This window comes from Dama dama, chromosome 33, assembly GCF_033118175.1.
Source record: "Dama dama isolate Ldn47 chromosome 33, ASM3311817v1, whole genome shotgun sequence".
Lineage (NCBI taxonomy): Eukaryota > Metazoa > Chordata > Mammalia > Artiodactyla > Cervidae > Dama > Dama dama.
The window spans coordinates 11,108,491-11,129,885 of record NC_083713.1 but is presented as its reverse complement, the minus strand read 5'-3'; the positions used below and the strand labels follow the sequence as shown (position 1 = coordinate 11,129,885).

Genomic DNA, 21,395 nt, shown 5'->3' with positions numbered 1-21,395 from the left:
CAGGACTCCTGAACTGGACTAGAATATATTGCTACATTAGGAAAGAGGTGGTAACATAAATAACTCATGACATCATTATAACGGTGGACCCATAGTTAACTGGGTCTACATGCTTACTTGACATTTACCATTGGGCCAGGGTCACCAGGTTCACCAGGAGGTCCTGCTGGGCCAACACCACCCTAAAATAAAAAAAAAATTGTATAAAATTTATATCTAATACACAAATTATATGAACAAATCAAACACAATACTAAATCCTATACTGTCTGCAGTATAGTGCAATTGCTCAAAATGTTGACTCTACCACTCTCCAGCTATGACTCTGGATGAGATATTAATACTTCATCTCTCTATATTGCATTTCCTAATCTGTGAAGTGAGAATAATGTGGTGCCTACTTCATTAAGCTGCTATAACTCTTTAGGTAACTAATGCATGTTGAGAGCCTAGGACAACGCTGGCACAGAGTGAGTGTCAGTAGTGGTAGTCATCTCCCTCTTCTCTTCCTCCTTCTTTATCAACTACATTTTCCATTCACAATGGCAGTACTGTAAACTAGCTTGGAGTAAAACTCCACACACATGATAATGAAAATACAGCATGTTTGAGCTAGGAATTCTTTTCTCTCTCTCTTTAGAAAAAAACATTTTCTACAGACTGTCAAATCACTACAAAAATTAAAATAGCTCTACATCAGTATATTATTGGTATTTGAAAGGTTATAGAAAGTACAGAATTATATGCTTTGTAAAGATTTCATGGAGTGATCATTGTCACTGTTATTTCTGATACTAGTACCTGGTGATATTCTTCTACGATCTCATTTTATAGCTCCAGACTTGGCACAAAATTAATTATAAGGATTTTCACCATGACATGAGATAATGATCTGTTATTTTACAAACATAGGCACATAAAAATTCTTTGTACTGGAGGTCAGTCACATAAAGAAACCAGGTGATAAAACTTTAACATCATGAAAAATCTTTGAAAAACATATTGAATATATTTTTTCAGTTCAGTTGCTCAGTCGTGTCTGACTCTTTGCGACCTCATGAACCGCAGCACACCAGGCCTCCCTGTCCATCACCAACTCCCAGAGTTCACCCAAACCTACGTCCATTGAGTTGGTGATGCCATCCAACCATCTCATCCTCTGTTTTCCCCTTCTCTTTCTGCCCTCAATCTTTCCCAGCATCAGGGTCTTTTCAAATGAGTCAGTGCTTCGCATCAGGTGGCCAAAGTATTGGAGTTTCAGCTTCAGCATCAGTCCTTCCAATGAACACCCAGGACTGATTTCCTTTAGGATGGACTGGCTGGACCGCCTTGCAGTCCAAGGGACTCTCAAGAGTCTTCTCCAACACCACAGTTAAAAAGCATCAATTCTTCAGAGCTCAGCTTTCTTTACAGTCCAACTCTCACATCCATACATGACTACTGGAAAAATCATAGCCTTGATTAGACGGACCTTTGTGGACAAAGTAATGTCTCTGCTTTTCAATATGCTGTCTATGTTGGTCATAACTTCCCTTTCAAGGAGCAAGCGTCTTCTAATTTCATGGCTGAAATCACAGCCTGCAGTGATTTTGGAGCCCAGAAAAATAAAGTCAGCCACTGATTCCACTGTTTCCCCATCTATTTGCCATGAAGTGATGGGATTGGATGCCATGATCTTAGTTCTCTGAATGTTGAGCTTTAAGTCAACTTTTTCACTCTCCTGTTTCACTTTCATCAAGAGGCTCTTTAGTTCTTCTTCACTTTCGGTCATAAAGGTGGTATCATCTGCATATCTGAGGTTATTGATATTTCTCCCGGCAATCTTGATTCATACTTGTGCTTCCTCCTGCCCAGTCTCATGATGTACTCTGCACATAAGTTAAATAAGCAGGGTGACAATATACAGCCTTGACATACTCCTTTTCCTATTTGGAACCAGTCTGTTGTTCCATGTCCAGTTCTAACTGTTGCTTCCTGACCTGCATACAGGTTTCTCAAGAGGCAGGTCAGGTGGTCTGGTATTCCCATCTCTTTCAGAATTTTCCAGTTTATTGTGATCTAAGTGAGTGAAAATTAATTGAATATAGCCCATTCAGTGTGCATTGTTGTTGTTCAGTCACTCAGTCGTGTCTGACTCTTTGTGACCGCATGAACTGCAGCATGCCAGGCTTCCCTGTCCTTCACCGTCTCCCGGAGCTTGCTCAAACTCATGTTCATTGAGTTGGTGATGCTATCCAACCATCTGGTCCTCTGAGCATTACAATATGCAATTTAAAGCCTAGCCAAAAGCAGTCAAGTCCCAGAGAACTTATTTATTTTTCTTTTTTTTACAGTATGTGATTTAATTATTAAAAAAACTTACCTGCTGCCCTTGTAAACCTTGAGGACCCCTTGGGCCAACAGGACCCTTAAAAACAAATGAGAAGAAAAGTTGCATAGTGTTCATGACAATTAATTCACAACTCTCAAAAATGTTGAATTCACTTTAGAATATGGAAAAATGAATCTCTGACAGTGAAAAGTGATGACACTGTCCTTCTGTATTCACCTGGAATACAGCTAAATTCAAAAAGGTTAAAGTTTGGATAATGTTTAGGATCATCTCATGACACATTCAGAGTCATGAAAAGAAATAAAAATGCCTGTGCACACCCAATGTCTTGGGATGAAAACTCTTGCATACTTAAGGGGTGGTTTAACTGAAGCAGAATAACCAACAAAGAAAAATCTTGGCAAGCATAAAGTTGTTATAAAACCATCTATTTAATTCTTCAGCTTCACAGCAAATAACTCATAATTTAAATGAGTACATTGAATTAAATGCTTATGAAACTATCAACAATAGCAACTGGACTATTTTAAATGTAAGTTTTAAATGATCTGGGGCACTGAGTTTTGTTGGTTATTTCTTTCTTTCATGACATACATCTAAAGTTCCACGCAGACTTCCCCCATTTATTATGAAATGCTTACAATGTGACAGAACAAAGGTAAGAGAAGGAAAATGCTATTTTAAAAGTTTTTAGTAAATGTCTATGTAATTTTTTTTTAATGTCACACTTTATTTATTTATTTATTTATTTTAATGTCACACTTTAAAAAGTGAAAGCAATTAAATCAAAATCTAGTTTGTTCTTATGGTGAAAACAAATTTTTGTTTTGGATTGATCAGATTTTTGGCTAGCAAGAAAATAAGAGCTTCATTTAAAAAAAGAAACACACCTGTAACTTGAACTTCAAATGGTTAAAAACATGTATTTCAGAAAAATACCCCCAGTTAATCACTGAATGAGACCATACTGCTACTGACTTAGAATGTGTATAATTAAACAATGTTTAACTGACTTAAAATATATACCAACAATGTTTAAATTATTCACTGGCCTTAAGGATGGGTGTGTGTCCACAAACATTCCATTTTGTCTGACTATTTGTAGTCCCATGGACTGTAGCCCACCAGGCTCCTCTCTTCATGGGGTTCTCCAGGCAAGAATACTGGAGTGGGTTACCTTGCTCTCCTCCAGGGAATCTTCCCCACCCAAGAATTGACCCGGGGTCTCTAATGTCTCCTGAATTAGCAGGCAGGTTCTTCTTCTTTTTTTTTTTTTCCATTTATTTTTATTAGTTGGAGGCTAATTACTTTACAATATTGTAGTGGATTTTGTCATACATTGACATGAATCAGCCATGGATTTACATGTATTCCCCATCCCGATCCCCCCTCCCACCTCCCTCTCTACCCGATCCCTCTGGGTCTTCCCCCTGCACCAGACCCGAGCACTTGTCTCATGCATCCAGCCTGGGCTGGTGATCTGTTTCACCCTAGATAATGTGCATGTTTCTATGCTGTTCTCTCGAAAGATCCCACAGCAGGCAGGTTCTTTACCACTAGCACTGCCTGGGAAGCCCAACGGATAGGCAGAAGGGGTGTTTATCTATGCGACCTGACTTTACATTGTCTGAAATGTCATTAATCTGGAATGCCTTTGAATTATGTCATGAGCAAAAAAGTATGGAAGAGTTGCTTTGCAAAGAGTTAATTCATTTAATGAAATTACATTGTTCCAAATTCCCAGGTTAAAGTAGAGAAAATGGGAATCTTCCTGGCTGTTGAAGAAATGCAAAAGAGAATGCTAATGGCCCAGTGAGTAAATTTTAGAGTTGTCGGCATAAGGCAACCAGAGAGTATTCAGATAAGTAAGGAAATAATATAAGGAAATAATAAATTTTGCCAAATAACTTTCTACCAATACCATAAAACAGACTTTGCTTTTTTTTGTTTGTTTGTTTGTTTTAGTTTTTAGAAAGTACAGATTTTGTTGAAGTGGTGGTTATAAGTTAGGTGAAAAATACAGAAAGTCCTTTATTAACGAAGACAAATACTTTGTACAGTTACAAATGGAACACCGCTGGGCTTTCAAATATTACACAGCAGAGTTTGATAAGTAAATAGAATGAATGGATGGATATATTTTAAGAAGACACATATTACTTCTTAACTAGCTAACTCAAAGCTCTCTGCATAATCGTTTTTCCAAAGTACTTTGATTATCAGTAAAATCTACACTTACCACAGATCCAGGCATCAGGCCTACTTGACTCCCAAGTCCAGACTTTTCATCTAACCCAGCCATCTGAGCTGAAAACGGCTGTTAAAGCAATGTGTTGACATTATTTCCACAGTAAAAGATATATATCAACATACTTTTTAAACTGAGAACTGTACATTCTCTGGGATTCTTAAAGAATGACTCTTTTGAGAATCATTGTAAACTTTTGACTTTAAAGCAAGGAAAAAGATTTAAGCTGCTTTCATTGTATGTTTTTGAGTGAACAATCTTCCTCACTATGTTGCTTCAAAATAACTACTGCAATGGGCCAAATGCTTGATACTTGATAAAAGCATGGATCATTCTGATAAGCATTTAGCCAGTCTAATCGATTTTAGGTTTAAGTCTCTTTATTTGCTTTCTTCCCATTGTTAGAGCATGCCAAACATCTGAACAAAAACTAAAAGTGCCTTTAAAACATTTGCCCTAAAGATTTTTCCATTATACCAGACTGCTTTACTTAGATGGTATTCTTCTTTCTTTGTTAGTGGCCAGTAAATTTTAACTGTATTTATATAAGTTGATTAAAATTTTATGATCTTTTTAATGAATCCTGGAATATTCCAAAATTGGTAACAGTTTTACCTTCTCTCCTTCACATCTAAAAATCTCTGGTAACTCAATTGACTAAAACTGTCCATTTTCATTCCAGGAGCTCTATCAATTTAAAGATTCTAATTAGAAAAGAAGGTGCGTATTTTTAAAAAATCAATTGGCAATTCCTTCTACAATGAGTTGAAAAGCAAATGTAAAAATTGTTGTAAAACAAAAATCACATTTCAAGGTTCCATTCATTCCCTTGCTGTACTATGCAATTTGCTCATAAATCTACTCAAAAGTCTGCCACTAAGAATTCAAAGAGGCAGGCATATAAAGACATTTCATTTTATTTCTGATAGGAACTTAACATTCAGAGACGTAACCAGAACGCATTTTTAACGTCTACACAGTGGCCCTTTCGCAAGCATCATCCCGGGTGTGTCATCTTTCCTCGGTGGGAGGACATGACACAGATTTTTTTCAGCATTCTGAGCCAAGAGAACAAAAAAGGAGAAAGACCTAGTTCTCTTTCCAATTCACGGTGGGAACAATATTAGTGGTCCTTTAGAATCAACAGAAAGAACAAAATCCCAGTGCCCAGAACTGACATTAAGAGATATAAGCCATTTGAAGCAGCATCTTTGAAAAGTGATACTTTGAGTTTTCCAACAATTCCCTGTGGAGTTTCTAGTTTTATTGTTACTCACAGCAGCATTATGTTCATTTAGCTGCTCTTACAGCTAAGGACCAATATGTGAACTAACACAATTTAAGATCCTAATAATATACCCAAAACTTAATATATTATCTAAAGAAGACATTAAGCAATGCATACCACTCACCCTGCTCATGCCATCAGGTCCTGGGTGAGACGGATGCCCAGGAGGTCCTGGGGCACCTGGCTGACCAGGAACACCTGGTTCTCCATCAATTCCCTGAGGACCACGAGGCCCCTGGAAAAATAAGCCAGAAGAAACTAGAATCCATTGCCAAATATGTACTAAGGAGAAAACAAAAACCACAAACTTCTTGATGGAGATGAAGTGCTCATTATTTTTTAAAAAAGAGCAATCTAGCCACCCCCAGTAATTTCATCAGCTACACCAAAACTGCAGATTTCAGCACTGGTCACAGCCTCTGCCGTCAGGAGAGGACACATTCGGCGTAAGAATTTTACTTTTGATATGTTAGATTCCCAGTAATCAGCTCTTTTGAAATAATTATAAGAGTGTGCTCAGTTTGTCAATATTCTAGAATAAGTTTCCTTACTTGTTTGAGTTTTGCTGTTCAAAGGTATTTAGTCAACAATTTCTAAACTCACTTGTCTTAAATTAACTGTGTATGTTCCTGCTTAACTTTTCCCCACTTAAAAAAAGAACTTTATGGATCTTTGAACAGTGTTTGTGGTTTTCCTCAGCTAATTTCTAATGTTTTACATAGTTCCTGGCTCAGAGTAGACAGCATATGATTACTACATTTTCACATTTCAGTTTCTTTACCCTAGTACTTGAAGTCTGATATACTTTATTTTCCCTACTACTCCCAAAAGTAGACCAGCCCCATGAGAAGAAGAGGGAAAGGCACGGGGACTCAGCCAAGTCTAGTTCTCAGGGAAGTGAGCAATGAGTTAGAGCTGCCAAATTCCACCCTCCTCCTAACCCACATTCTGAAGGCAGCTTGGGGAACAGCCACGTCCCCAGTTCTGGAAATGCTCCATCTCCTAACCTCACCATTCCCACAAGTCTTGTTAACTATTTTCTAGCTTTTTAACCCTGGAAATGCATAATAGGACCAAAGAAAGGAAAGGAAGAATCAAAGAACTCAAAACTCAATATGATTTTACTAATTAGAAGCAGGGATCTATATATACATAGATCTCTCTCTCTCTGTCTGTCTGTCTGTCTCTCTCTCTCTCTCTCTATATATATATATATGATGAGTTAAACTGTAAAGGAGGTTTACCATGCCTACACCTGAGACTATCTATCAGCGCACAATAAGCAAACATGAGCTGATACAGTGGAGGGAGGAAGCATAGGACACGCAGAGTGGGGGAGAGAGGTGGCTTGCAGATGATGGTTTGGGGGAGGGTGGCTTAAGAGCTATTCAGAAATGTAATTAATATATTCTTATATATTAAAACACTCCTGTTTGACATGTTTACTTCTTGGAGTAGTGGAATAATTAAACAAATTTATCTATTCAAACAGAAGTAGATAACAGCCTGAAAAAAACTCACATTTTGAAAACTGGCTTCTCAGACACTGACTACTCACTCTACTGTTTTTCATTGTATTACATAATGGAGGCTAATTTTTCTTTGCTGCCTAAGACTTCCAGATCATACAAATGTGACACCATGATCTGGAAATGTATGCTGTCAATGGTGGCATATAAAACATAGTAATCTGACTTACTCAGACCACTGTGTGTGGAAAATTTAATGTGTTTTTAAAATGTGAAATTGCTAATTAATAATCAGGTATCATTAATACAAAAAAATGAGCTAAAACATTCTCTCTGCTCCCAAAGAGATTTCCAAAGCAAAACCAAAAACTACATTTAGTGTCATTGGGAGTAGAGAGAGGTTTGGGTAATATTAATCCTCAAAAATTGGGTCCTTTCCCCAGCCCTCTGTGATTAAAAATCCTGTTTCAAAGTCTGCTCTGAAGACAGCCCACTTTTTCACTGACTTCATGATGCATTCTATGCCTCCACGGTATCTCCTATAAATAGCCTACATGATTTACTTTTATACAAATTGAGGTTAAAATTAATAAAAACCTGTGAAAATCATCCAAAACTAAGTGAACATAATAAGCAAGACTATAAGTGAAAATAAGGAAAAAAGCATATAATATGTGATATTTTACTGATAAATATTTAAAACAAAAACCATAACTTCAGAACACATTAAAATATATATTTTCATATTTCCAGGTGTGACGAATCACAAAAGTTTTGTATCAAGGTAAGCAGTCTCTCTATAATCATTCTTTCCCCTCCCCCAGAATACTTCACTATCTCAGGAGGCAACTCACAGTAAAAAGTACTTGTAGATTGTCACTAGGTGGCAACGTTTAAACATTCACAAATAGGAATAATAATGCCCCCAAATCAAAAAGAACTTTATTCACTGATAGTAATATCACCCACACTATGAAGTGTGAGAGTTAGTAATAACTGGTATATTCTCCATTTTACAGACGGGGAAAGAGACCTACAGAGGTTAAGTGACAGGCACGATTAGAACTCAGCACACCATTGATTGTCGTTCATCTCCCGACAGGTTGCCAGTTTGTCTCTATGAAGTTCCCAGGACAGTACACGTCAAATGAAGGATATGTGTGAGCGAGGACCAGGGTGATCACTGGCTGGTCAGGAGGGCTTTGTGAGAGGATCTCTATATCAGAAGTTCCCAGTCTTGAGCACTTTGCTCCCCTCCCCACTGCCAGGGAACATTTGGCAGCACCAAGAGATGTTTGTATTCGTTACAGTGGTATGGGGGGGAAGCAGGTGTTCCTACTGGCATCTGGGTCGACACCAAGAACGCTGCCAAATTATCCTACAAAACACAGGGAATTATCTGTCCCCAAACATCAGTGGTGTTGAGTGAGAAACTGCTGTATTTTATGAGCTCTCTGTAACACTCGACGGTAACAAAGGGGAGAACAGTGGTATACGTGACTGCACCACCAGCCTAGTTCGCGGCATCCACAGCGTCTGTCCAGGTAAGGCTCTTAGGACCAGCCAGTCTTAGGACCTGAGGGAAAACATTCTACCTGCAGGTATTTGTGACATCATGCCAGCATCTTGGAGAAAGTTGTGGTGGGAGTACTTACACCAGAGAAATCAGCAAAAGCTATAGGCATATTTTTAAAAATAAATCAGTTATCAAACACGTGGCCATCATACCACTGCTTGCTAGGATTAAGAGAGGAACAGATTTTCCACTTGGGTATCTATCAGCACTGCCTTGCTCAATTCCAAATAAATAATTACTTCTCACTCTTTTTAACACACACACACACACACACACACTTCCCATTGATTGTCTCAGACTAAACCAAGATAGGAAATGGAGCTTAGAACATACTAACTCGAGAAGAGAAGAGAAAGGAAAGAGAGACTAAGAGGAGTGGGGAGTAGATTCATTGAATCCTAGCAAGAAATTCTGTAATTCCAACCATGAGTTTCACAGCAGCTTCCACCTACACTTAGGACTCAGTTTTATCAATTATTCTGGACACAAGTACATTGAGGCACAATGTTTTCTGCATGAACACCCACCCTCCACCCAACTGAAGTCATGTTCCACCTGTCTCTGTCATCCCAGGCTTCTGGACAGACATCCGAATGTCTACCAACGGGGTTTCAGCTACCAGTGCCGGGGAGGCAGCATGGCAGAACACCAATGAAGAATGGGCCATGAGGTCATTGGAAACCAGCTTTACTGCCCACCTACATGGCTATGACCTTCTTCCTTGGGACCACTGTCGTTTACCTGCAAGTCTGCAAATACTTCCCATAACTTCAGTTGCAGTTTGGAAACAGTACTGGCATCATCCCCTTCTTGGTGAAATGAGTAGAAGCAAAAAACAGTATCAAAGATGAAACCAGTGGCTAGGGTTCCTAATAACACAATCTAGAATATGTTTTTTTCCTTACTTATATATTTATGGTGGTTTGTTGCTTCCTTGCTCATCCATTTTTCCCATTTAGATATGGATAAGTACATATTTGGAAGGTTAAAAACCCATAGAAAGTTACATCTTAGTAGATATCATTAGACAGAAAATTAAACAGTTTGAATTTTTCAGATTGAAACATAGGATAATGATAGTTTCATCTGAATCTATTTATGATACACAAATTCATCTAAGTATTTGGTATTAATATATAAAAGACAAATTTTGAGGGTGAGATATAAAAAAAATTATTGCTATAATAGGACTTCTTAACAAGAGAAAACATTTAGCATGTATTATATAATAATCTCATGGCTTATCTCAAGAACATAGAGTTGATTATTTAAATTTAAAGGCATTCCCTATGGTAATGAATTTATTGATATTTAAAATTACTCCTTTGATAGCTCTGCAGCAGCTGCCCAATGAAAAAGGCAGTCTTACTCAGGAAATCAGTTCATTACAGAACCACTTGAAAGAAAATTTTGCCCTCTAATAATTTCTTTTTCCTTTATCCAATTTGGTTATTCTTTGAGCAACCACAGATCACATAACTTGGGCGTTTTCTCTCAAGGATGCATTGTTGGCATTGTTTACTCATAAGTTACAACTTCTGAAAACAATATGAGGTATTCACTATGTTTCCTTAGATTCTACTTTAATTTGACCTCATAAAGGACACATGGATATCATCTGTGTTATCTGAGAAGATCATAGGTAATTACTAGCATGTGGTGTTTTCCTCTGAATCAGGATCAATGTACAATCACTTCATGACCTGAATTCCATGTCGTGTTTAATAGACGTGAGAAAAGAAAACTGCCACTGGCTCTTTGCTGCACCCGCGGAACTCGCCGTAGATGGGCTTGCTTGTTAAAGTTCAGGAAACGGGGGCTCCACCGTCAACTTACAGGTTTTCCTTTTGGGCCCCTCTCTCCTCTCGGTCCTTGTGATCCTGGTGGTCCCTGAAACAGAAAATGATGGTCATGTCTGTAAAACATGTATACTTCAGATAATTTTGCTTTAAAGGTTACTGATATAAGAAAATTGGAAGACAGAAATACAATCTATTTTAAAATTTCCACTGAAGACAACAGAAAATAAATCCATGTATGTATAAAAGTTCTGTGTATACAGGAAGGCTGTTTATTTTCACACTGAAGCTTAAAGACTTGTGAAGAAGTAAGTATAACAATGTGGTACCCAATGAGGTGTATATATTAGTCTGAACAATAATTGTAAATTTGCAAGGATGATTTTTTTTTTGCTCTCTTGTCTTAGACACAAAAACTTACAATTCAAATTTTGAGAACTACTTTATTGTCCAAATTCCAAATTTTCATTTTTTCTGAGGAAAGGTATGAATTCATGTTGGTACACAATATCCCAAACTATTCATCACTATTCAAGATGCTGACAAAAGCAATGGCAAAACAAGCTTATTCTGCTACTACTTTGTATGCCTTCAAGTATCCAATATCATTTTTTAACTTTGCCTCACCTCCATTATAAATTTAAAACCCACCAAGAATTTTCCAAATGGTAACTTCAACTGCAGTTATTTTTCCATTAAAATAACAAATTATTATTATATTTCAAAACTGGCATTTTGTGCTTATATCTTAAATTAACTTTTTTCCCCAGAAAATGGCAGTTGCCAGGAGAATTTTATTTCTCTTCAAAAGAGTTTCAACTGACTTATAAAAATTTGATTGTACATTTACTCAATCCAAAACATAATGTTGTTTAAAAGCAAATGCTTCAGAACAACTACAGCAGGTCTGTTGAAGTGTATCAGTATTTCACTTACATTGATCTACTGTGCTTTAAAATTTATGAGTGTGTGTGTGTGTGTGTGTGTGTGTGTGTTTGTGTGTGTGTTATACATCTGGCTACCTGTGAACGCTACCACTAATCCAAACCTGAAATCAGTAGTCTTTTATGCTAAACCAGAAATATGCCATTCTGATGTATATCTTCTCAAATTCTACTGTAATATTTACTCTTATATCAATATAATACATATTAACATACTGTTATATAATGTAATAGTAAATATTACAATAGAATATATCATAAATATATCAATAATATCAAATTCTATCAATTTAATTTTAATAACAGATGAATTAACAGTTTATTTCATGAAACAGATAAAAGTAGTCTACCCTTAATCATTGTCAGCAAGACTAATTTGCCCTAATTTCAACGAGTACAGTTAACCTAAATCATTGTTTTATAATCTATTGTCTTGTCGTGTACATAATATCCATAAAGATTCAGTATCTCAAAGAACTTAAGCAATACCACGAATACTGAGAAACTACTTACTGCAGGTCCTGGACGTCCTCGTATGCCTGTCACCTAAACAATAAACGAGACAATGTGCAGAGATAAAGTTTCAAAAGAGTTTTAGAAAACTCCATAGTCAGATAAGAACAACAACAAAAGGCCCAGTTGTTATTTTAGAACAAATGGATGTTAACAGATGGTGCCCATTTCCTCCCCGACTTTCTTATAAGGCTAAGACATTAATTTAAATTCTAATACAAGGAGGCAGTACTGGTCTAGTGATTAAGAGCCAATTCTGGGTTCAGGAAACCTGCGTTCAAATCCCAACCCCAACCCTTACCAATTGTATGACCTTGAACTAATTATCCTCTCTGTACTTAAGATTCCTTTTCTGTAAAATGGTGATAATGATTATGAAATTAACTCCCTCTCAGAGTTGTTGTGAAGACAAACAAATAAATATTTAGGAAGTGCTTAATACAGTACCTTAGGCATTGTGCTTTTAAATGAACACAAACAATATGAATGGTTTCACTTTTTAGGTAATCTTTGTTAAAAACAAGTCAATTTAAAAGCAAAGCAAAAATGCAAATATTGTCAAATAAATCAACATGCTCTACTTTTGTCTTAACAAAATGATAACTCCTTTAAAACCAAGGAGAATAGTGAGGAACTTTCATCCTATATAATGATATACTTTACAATCATCTCCAAGTCTAAATAACTCTTAAGAACTCTATATACTATGGACTTTACATCATGATAATGACATAACATTGGAGAAGGCAATGGCACCCCACTCCAGTACTCTTGCCTGAAAAATCCCATGGACGGAGGAGCCTGGTAGGCTGCAGTCCATTGGGTCTTGAAGAGTTGGACATGACTGAGTGACTTCACTTTCACTTTTTACTTTTATGCATTGGAGAAGGAAATGGCAACCCACTCCAGTGTTCTTGCCTGGAGAATCCCAGGGATGGGGTCGCACAGAGTCGGACATGACTGAAGTGACTTAGCAGTAGCAATAGCAATAACATAACATATTTCCAGAAGTGTGGCACATTAAATCATACCTCTCCATTTGGATGATATAGCCCAATATACTATAAAAATATACATCTTAATTATCACTTTATATTCACATACAATATTTTTAATTTTGTAAAATTTTGATTTACACTTTTAGTCACGGGACAATAAATAAATAAAAGTCAGAAAAAATAAACATGAAATATCATATTAAATTAAGAATTGATCTATTTTATTTTGCTTGTTTTATACTAAAAGTTTGGTTATAAAATAATTAAATTCCCTATTTTTGAAAGTATGTGTATAAGCAATAATATACAATGATGCTATAACTAAGTTTATCAAAGGTACATGAAAACATATATACATGTATACTTACAACAGGTACTAATCCTGGTTCTCCCTTTTGTCCCTACGAAGAAAAAAAAAAAATTCAATTAGTAAAATATAGTGGCTTGTTGAGCATTAACATGTTATATCAAAATATTCCATGTAAACAATGGAAATTTGTATGTAAGAAAGGTAAAAAATAAAATGAGAAAAAGGTTAACAATCAGTTTTAGAATATTTAGTCAGCCCTTATTCATGAAAAAAAACACTACTTCTCTCAAAAACATGAAAATAGAATTAATCCACTGTGTGAAATGTGTAGTTTCCATTCCGTTTTTACGGCAATCAGACCCAAAGAGATGATTAGAGATGTCTGTGATGGGACTTCCCTGGTGGTACAGTGGACGGGAGTCCACCTGTCAATGCAGGGGACACAGGTTTGATCCCTGGTCCAGAAGGACCCACATGCACGGAGCAACCAAGCTCGTGCACACAACTACTGAGCCCATGCTCTAGAGCCCGCGAGCGGCGACTACTGAGCCCAGGTGCTGGCAACTACTGAGAATGAGCACCCAGAGCCCACGCTCTGCAGCGAGAGAGGCCCCTGCAATGAGAGGACCGCGCACCGCAGCTAGGGGGCAGCCCATTCGCTGCGGCTGGAGAAACCCCATGCAGAGCAATGAGGGCCCGGCACGACCAAAAACAACAAGTGTGCTTTAAGGAATAAGAAATATAATTAAACACAAAGACATGCTTGTGATTAAAAAAAAATGTAAAGTCAAAGCACCATAGGAAAAACTACCCAAAGACTGAAAACACAAAGGGAAATCCAGAATATGTATATATTTGAACTCTCACACTCATATTACATGCCATTTCGTTTTTAGTAACTTATCAGATGCCAATCCTAAAACACCTGCCATCTTTTTTTTTTTTTTTTAACTCATGGAAGACTATGAGAAATAACAAGAGATATCTGATCATCTTTTAAAGAAAAAAAGGAAAGAAAATAAAAGATATAATGATATTAGGTAATTCTCAATATCTAAGGAAAACCTAGAAAAATTATTATTTGAACAGGAAAATAAAAAATAACGCAAGAAACTATCATAACTCAAAGTAAATAAAGCATAATTTGCTCTTATCTTTATCTTAACACCATCTTTGCATCTATATTTTAACACCACAGATATAGATGAAATTTCTTTTGATTCTTAGAACTTTAGATTATCAAAAATTGTATTCTTATAGCATGATGTCAAGTATGTTGTTTAAATAACATTGGTTGAATTGTATCTTTATATACCTCTACTGTGAACTCCCCCAGATGGTAAAGAATCTGCCTGCAGTGTGGGAGACCCAGGTTCAATCCCTGGATTGGGAAGATCTCCTGGAGTAGGAAATGGCATCCCACTCCAGTATTCTTGTCTGGAGAATTCCATGGACAGAGGAGCCTGGCAGGCCACAGTCCATGTGTTCACAAAGAGTTGGACATGACTGAGCGACTAAGCACACACATACATGAGAATAATTCCTTTTTGAAACAAGTCTAAAAGTACAAGTAAAAAGGGAAGAGAAATTACTTCAGCCAAAATTAGAAAAATGAGCCTTCCACTGTTCCACAATACTTGATATGGGATTAAATTTTCTATAATCAAGTTTTGATAACAAATATATCTAATGATTCTATGTATTTCTTATTTTGGAAATAAGTCAAAAACAGAAATATTTGTCACTTTTGTTAATGTGAGCTTTGAATAAATCAATTGTGGAATGATAGTTTTACTAAATTTGACTCTCATACCCCTGGGAAGCATAAAATTCAAGTATTTGTGTTCAGATGAGAATTCCAGTTTAATTTAACTTCTCATCTGTTACTCATCACTTAATGCTATGTGGATATGCCTCATCACTTTTATAGAAGCCTTTACCATGGAGGCAGTCACAGTTATTTTTCCCACCATCATGGCATGTGCATTATTTGCCTCCTACAGGATTTTAACAAAGGTTCAATAATCATTTGGTGGTTAACATGAGTAAATGAATAAATTATAAATAAAAATCAGTATTATATAAACCTAGCACAAAGTGTGTTGATACAATATTGCTCTGCTCTCATATTTCTGATGACTTGATAATAAATGGCAGAGACATGAAGATAAGCACATAACTAGAATGTGCTAAATTAACAGCTGCTTTGAGAACGTCCTTCTCCAAGCTGTCCCACACCACCTTTGGAAAGAGGCAGTAAACTAGACGACACAACCCAACAGTTGTCCCTCAGTAAACTGGATGATTACTAACCAAATTAAATTGATTACATCAAGGCAGTTCTCACAGTCTATTCCTTTTTTATTTCACAGATTGTTTATCTATTTACCTACTAATTCATTTATCTGTTTGCATACTATATTCAAACATTTAAGTTTCATAATTTTTTAGCTTTCAAATGTAAATTAAATGTGAGCTGGCATTTGCAGTCCTTCTCCTCTGACATATATTGACGTATAAATAGCTTCACTGATATTTATGACAAATAAGATGAATTCACATATTGCCCTCTGAGCCGAAAATGTAAGAAGTGACCAGGACCTCCCCTTGATGACATCACTTTTACTTACCATAAAGGTGTTGCATTGCATTGTACGATTATTAATTTTATGAAGTTCCATTGCATGCAAAGGCAAAGAATTTAAATTTGCTGTCTAATAACTGCCAAGAAAATTGAGATGATTCCTCATTTTCATTCTTAATTCCTGTGTCCATCCCATCTGGATAAGACCGAGCAAATGTCATAGTTTTCAACTTAACCAGAAAACAAAGAACACTTCCAAGGGGATGGAACTCTCTCACGGAATGAGATCACCCATGTCCAATCACTGGTGACTCAGACAATAGTCTGCCTGCAATGCAGGAGACCTGAATTCTATTCCTGGGTCGAGAAGATGCCCTGGAGAAGGGAATGACACCCACTCCAGTATTCTTGCCTGGAGAATTCCATGGACAGAGGAGCCTGGCCTGCTTCAGTCCATGGGGTCGCAAAGAGTTGGACAAGACTGAGCGACTAACACACACATGTCCAAATAACAAGTGACGAAACTGAGTAGGCATACCAGGGTCTTGGCTACACCCCATCATTGTCCTGTTGAGTGTAATGCTTGTCTCTGGGATTAGATTCCAGGGCCCTTCAATAAGAGGAGGAGAGAAAGGGAGGTGATGTTTGTCAAATCATTCAACTAATTCTTTTAATTGAATCTTTATGTGTGAAAGTTGATCAGTCATGTATGACTCTTTGCAACCCCATGGACTATATAGTTAAATAAATACTCTAAGCCAGAATACTGGAGTGGGTAGCCTTTTCCTTCTCCAGGCGATCTTCCCAACCCAGGGATCAAGCCCAGGTCACCCACATTGCAGGTGGATTCTTTACCAAATGAGCCACAAAGGAAGCCCAAGAAAACTGGAGTGGGTAGCCTAGCCCTTCTCCAGCAGATCTTCCTGACCCAGGAATCAAACCCAGGGGTCTCCTGCACTGCAGGCTATTTTTTTACCAACTGAGCTATGAGGGAAGCCCCAATCAAATCTTTACTGCCCAACTGATGGGAGAGGGACCACAACTCCACTGAAGTAGAACAAATATCCTCTCACCCTTTCTTCCTTCTTATCTTCATTCCTTACTTCATTCAACTAAACTCTTATTGCAGTGTCTACTGCATTGCAATTAGACACTTATTCTAATATATATGATTAAGGTATATGATTACCATGACATAGTCTCAATCCCTTAAGGATTCACAACCTTCTGAAAGAGCCATCTATAAATAAAAATTTTAAAAGTGAAGAAAATAGAGGAATCTATAATCAAAGTAGTTAAACTATGCTTATATAGTTATATTCATATGGTACTTTACAAAGGGCTTTCAAGCTCTTCAAAGCACAGAATTATGTAGATATCATCAGAATTTTTTAAATTTACAAAAATGAAACTATGCAAAGTAAAACTTACCTTTCTTCCTCTTCCTATAAAAAAGAAAAGAATATATTATTTTATGCATATATATTATTAAGAATCTCGATACTTATTTCAATAATTTTTATAGAGTCAGAATTTAATTTAAAAAGCTTCCCCTGTCACCAGCAGATAGAAATTCAAATTATTTTGTACCAATATTTTCATAAGAGGCAAAATAACATGCCCCTTTGGAAAATTCTGACATTTGAATACTCTTCACAACTTTTATATAGAAAAAATTCAGTAAATTATAAAATTAGCTATTAAAATTATAACTAATTATCTTCAATTAATATTCTCTATTTTTGGTTCTTATACTTTTTTGAGTAGGTTATTCATTCAGATGATTAAAAAAACAAACCTAAAATATATTAATAAAGGTATAGATTGTACAGTGAAAAATTTCCTTGTCCCCCTTTCTCTATTTTCCTCATTTCACATCTTACCAGAGGTCTCTATTATTGATTTTCTTTTAGTTTTCCTAACCAAGAACATAATGGAACATTACATGTATTAAAGTCATTATCTGAGTTAGTAGTGTTCTAAAGTTTTCTTAATATATATCTTAAATATTTTGTTTTGTTTATCCTTAACCACTTTATCCTATATATTCCTATTATAAATGAGATATTTTTATTCTTATTACTCATTCTATGAAGTAATATGCAAATATATATTACAATATACTTGTATATTACTTCATAGAATGAATAATAGGAATAAAAATATTTATAACAGCAATATGTAGGTGACTCAGATGGTAAAGAATCTGCCTGCAATGCTGGGTACCAGGGTTCAAATCCCTGGGTTGGGAAGATCCCCTGGAGAAGGGAATGCCAACACATTCAAGTATTCTTGCCTAGAGAATTCCATGGACAGATGAACCTGGAGAGCTACAGTCCAGGGCCTCACAAACACTTGGACATGACTGAGCGACTAACACACATACATTCTATGAAGTAATTGTATATAGTGTATCTATTAATTTGTTAATTTTATATTGCACTATCTTACTAAATTGTTTTGTAGCATTTTTTTACTCCATTCCCTAAGGTTTTGTAAGTACACAGTTATATTTTCTGTAAATTGATCATTTAACCTCCTCTTTTCTAATATCTAGATTTCTAATTTCTTGTTCTTATCTAATTGTTTGGTCAGGTACATTTAATAATGTTAAATTTTTCTGTGATAAAATGGAAATAAGGATTGGTCAGAATTTTTATCTGTTCTGTGATGATATACTTATTGGAGTGTTCTTTCTCTCATATATTTAGCTAAACAGTCTCATCTTTGCCTTATAGTATCTTTGTATCAACACTGTTGTCAGTACTTTTTAAAATTATTCATCATGGAATAAATTGGGCTTTCCTAAATCACCTATTTTCAGGAAGCTGTGTATTTTGCTCATTATTTTTTAATATTTAGAGGAGGTTGTGTATTTTGCTCTTTTTTTTTTTTTTTTTTTTTTTGCTACTATTGTCTCAACATGCACTTGTCCCCACAGGTTTAATTTTGCTTTACTCCCAGGGATTCTGTGCAGATCATATCCACTTCAGGTAGTCCGTTAGTGGCTTGTTTTCAGTTCTTCCCATTATGTCTTCCTCACTGTGTGTATGCTAAGTTGCTTCAGCTGTGTCTGACTCTTTGCAACCCTATGTGGTGTGTAGCCCACCTGCTGTAGCCCACCAGGCACCTCTGTCCGTATGATTTCCCAGGCAAGAATACTGAAGTGGGAATTTTCTTATTACACGGCTAAAAGTTAAGTTTGGGTATGTATTCTGGGCCATCTGTTACTGTTGAATGATATCCAAGAGGCTAATTGGTAAATTACTGTATAATGTTTCCATGAAAATACTTTTGAGCACGTCATTATATTTGTTGTTATTTGCAGTGAAATTTAGGGGGAAAAAATAAAGCCTTGAAACTGTCTTGACAAGGGTACATTTAAGCCTCCATTCCTGACTGCTAAAACAAATAACCTAAAAGTTTAATATTACTCTTATCTGGTTCACTGAAACATATAAACATGAACTTGTTTCTCTTATATGTAAGTTTTTCTAACATGTACACTCAAATACACAGTCTTTGCTAAACACAGACACTTTTCTCCAAAAAAGAAGCTTTAAGAACCAATAATTTATTTTATTGTTTTCTCCAGGAAACCCATTCTATTCTCTTGTTTTTCTTAGCCAACATTAAAAGCATTCTGCATTTATGAGCCTTTGTAATAGAGGGTGCTGTGGCACTAAATTACATTAGAGATTATTACTCCATTACCAAGGGCAAAGTCGGCACAGGGAAGAGAAATGTGTTTTTAGATCTCCTTTTAGACATTAATGGACTTCATAGAAAACCAACAAATATCTTGGAGGCACCCAGCATGGATAGGGTAACAAAAGAACATCTTAAGCAGTACAAGGAAGTCTCAAATTAGATATAGTCACTTAAATGCAGCCCAAAAAATTCCTTGTTTTTTAAGAATAAATAACTTTCTTTTCATTACTGTTAAAGTGGGTGAGTGAAATTATTACGCCAAAGACTACTGAATAGCAGCTTAATTATCCTCTTGGGTTGCTGAATTTCGAGAGCAAAAACACTGTAACTATAAAGATAAATCACTGGACAAATTCTAAGTTGGCCTTATGCATTCTTACCAAAATTGGTATTGCCACCTGCAGTTGTGTGTGGACAGACAGGACAGCATTCCCCGGGGGGAGTTACGGGGTCAGCACATTCGAGCACATCCTGGCACTGAATCTTGTCACAAAGAATGGCGCCATTGTCACAGACACAGATCTGGCAAGGGGCAGGTTTCCAAATGTCCCTGTTTAAGTACATCTGACCATTCTGGGTGCAGGCTATTTCTTCACCATATCCTTCTAGAATAAGAAGAAAAAAAAAAGAGGTTAGTGTCTGAAATTTCAGAATCTGGGAAATATTTAGGAAGGTAAATCATCTTGTGGGTTCTAAAATCTCTAGGCTAAGTGGTAACCTCCTAAGGGGCCAAACACAAATGGGCTTACTCCATTAGTATTTAAAGACAAACATGTAATTCACAATTAAATTATTATGAAACTTATATTGTAGCATGATGGGGGCAGGGAAAGTGATCCAAAGTATACTAAATCAGAGTGCTTCCCAAAATCACTTTTGAAGATACAAATAATCAAACAACGTAAGATCATCTTTGAGGGATAAAAGTAAACCATTTGAAGAGAGGGCAAAAAGAATAGTTCTAAAGAGAATACATAATTTCAGCGTTTGGTGAAACCTATGTGACTTTAAACTGACTTGAAACTTTCCATTAGTAAATCCCACAACAGAAGACAATAAGTATTCATGTATCATGAAGAAAAACTTAAATTCATTTTAAACATTAAGATTAAAAAAAGCTAATAGTTGACCCATTCATGGAGTGGATTTCCGCTAAACATCTGAAAGTAGTCTCCTAAACTGTAGTGGAAATGCAAAGCTTATACAGCCAATGTGTTAATTATCTTTGTATCAAAATTAACTAAGTCAGGACCAAGACAACATGGTAAGCTATTACATAATATCTGCCAAATACTTTTCTATATTTAGATAAAAATTTAATGCAGATTTGGAAAAATATATGCACTTTTATACACATAGCAATTCTATTATGCATTTACTATAAAATAAACGCATACATCTTTAACATTGTGATTCTCGAGAAACAAAACCATAGTATTTTAAAACACAATGTGGATCATAAATCTTTGCTTAACTCCTTTCATTTCCAACTACTTAAATTCAAAGCTCCTTTTTAAAGCCCAAAAGTCCTCCCAAAGGAATCAGTACAACTCGATCCCTTTGCCTGGCACTGCCTTTCCTTTCCTCAATCCAACTCCAGTAGCCCACTATCACAGATTGCTT

General features: G+C 36.2%; 1 protein-coding gene across 2 annotated transcripts in view; it reads right to left on the bottom strand.

Moving 5' to 3' along the window:
- COL5A2 (collagen type V alpha 2 chain) overlaps nucleotides 1–21,395 on the bottom strand; it is a 151,541-nt gene that overhangs the window by 55,724 nt on the left and 74,422 nt on the right. For both annotated transcript variants that reach the window (XM_061135514.1, XM_061135515.1), the window contains exons 2-10: nucleotides 20,153–20,377; nucleotides 17,493–17,506; nucleotides 13,536–13,568; nucleotides 12,170–12,202; nucleotides 10,750–10,803; nucleotides 5,993–6,103; nucleotides 4,572–4,649; nucleotides 2,363–2,407; nucleotides 129–182 (exon numbers count right to left, since the gene is read on the bottom strand). In XM_061135514.1, coding sequence (XP_060991497.1) covers nucleotides 129–182; nucleotides 2,363–2,407; nucleotides 4,572–4,649; nucleotides 5,993–6,103; nucleotides 10,750–10,803; nucleotides 12,170–12,202; nucleotides 13,536–13,568; nucleotides 17,493–17,506; nucleotides 20,153–20,377 — 647 coding nt within the window. The remainder of the gene's footprint in view (nucleotides 1–128; nucleotides 183–2,362; nucleotides 2,408–4,571; nucleotides 4,650–5,992; nucleotides 6,104–10,749; nucleotides 10,804–12,169; nucleotides 12,203–13,535; nucleotides 13,569–17,492; nucleotides 17,507–20,152; nucleotides 20,378–21,395) is intronic.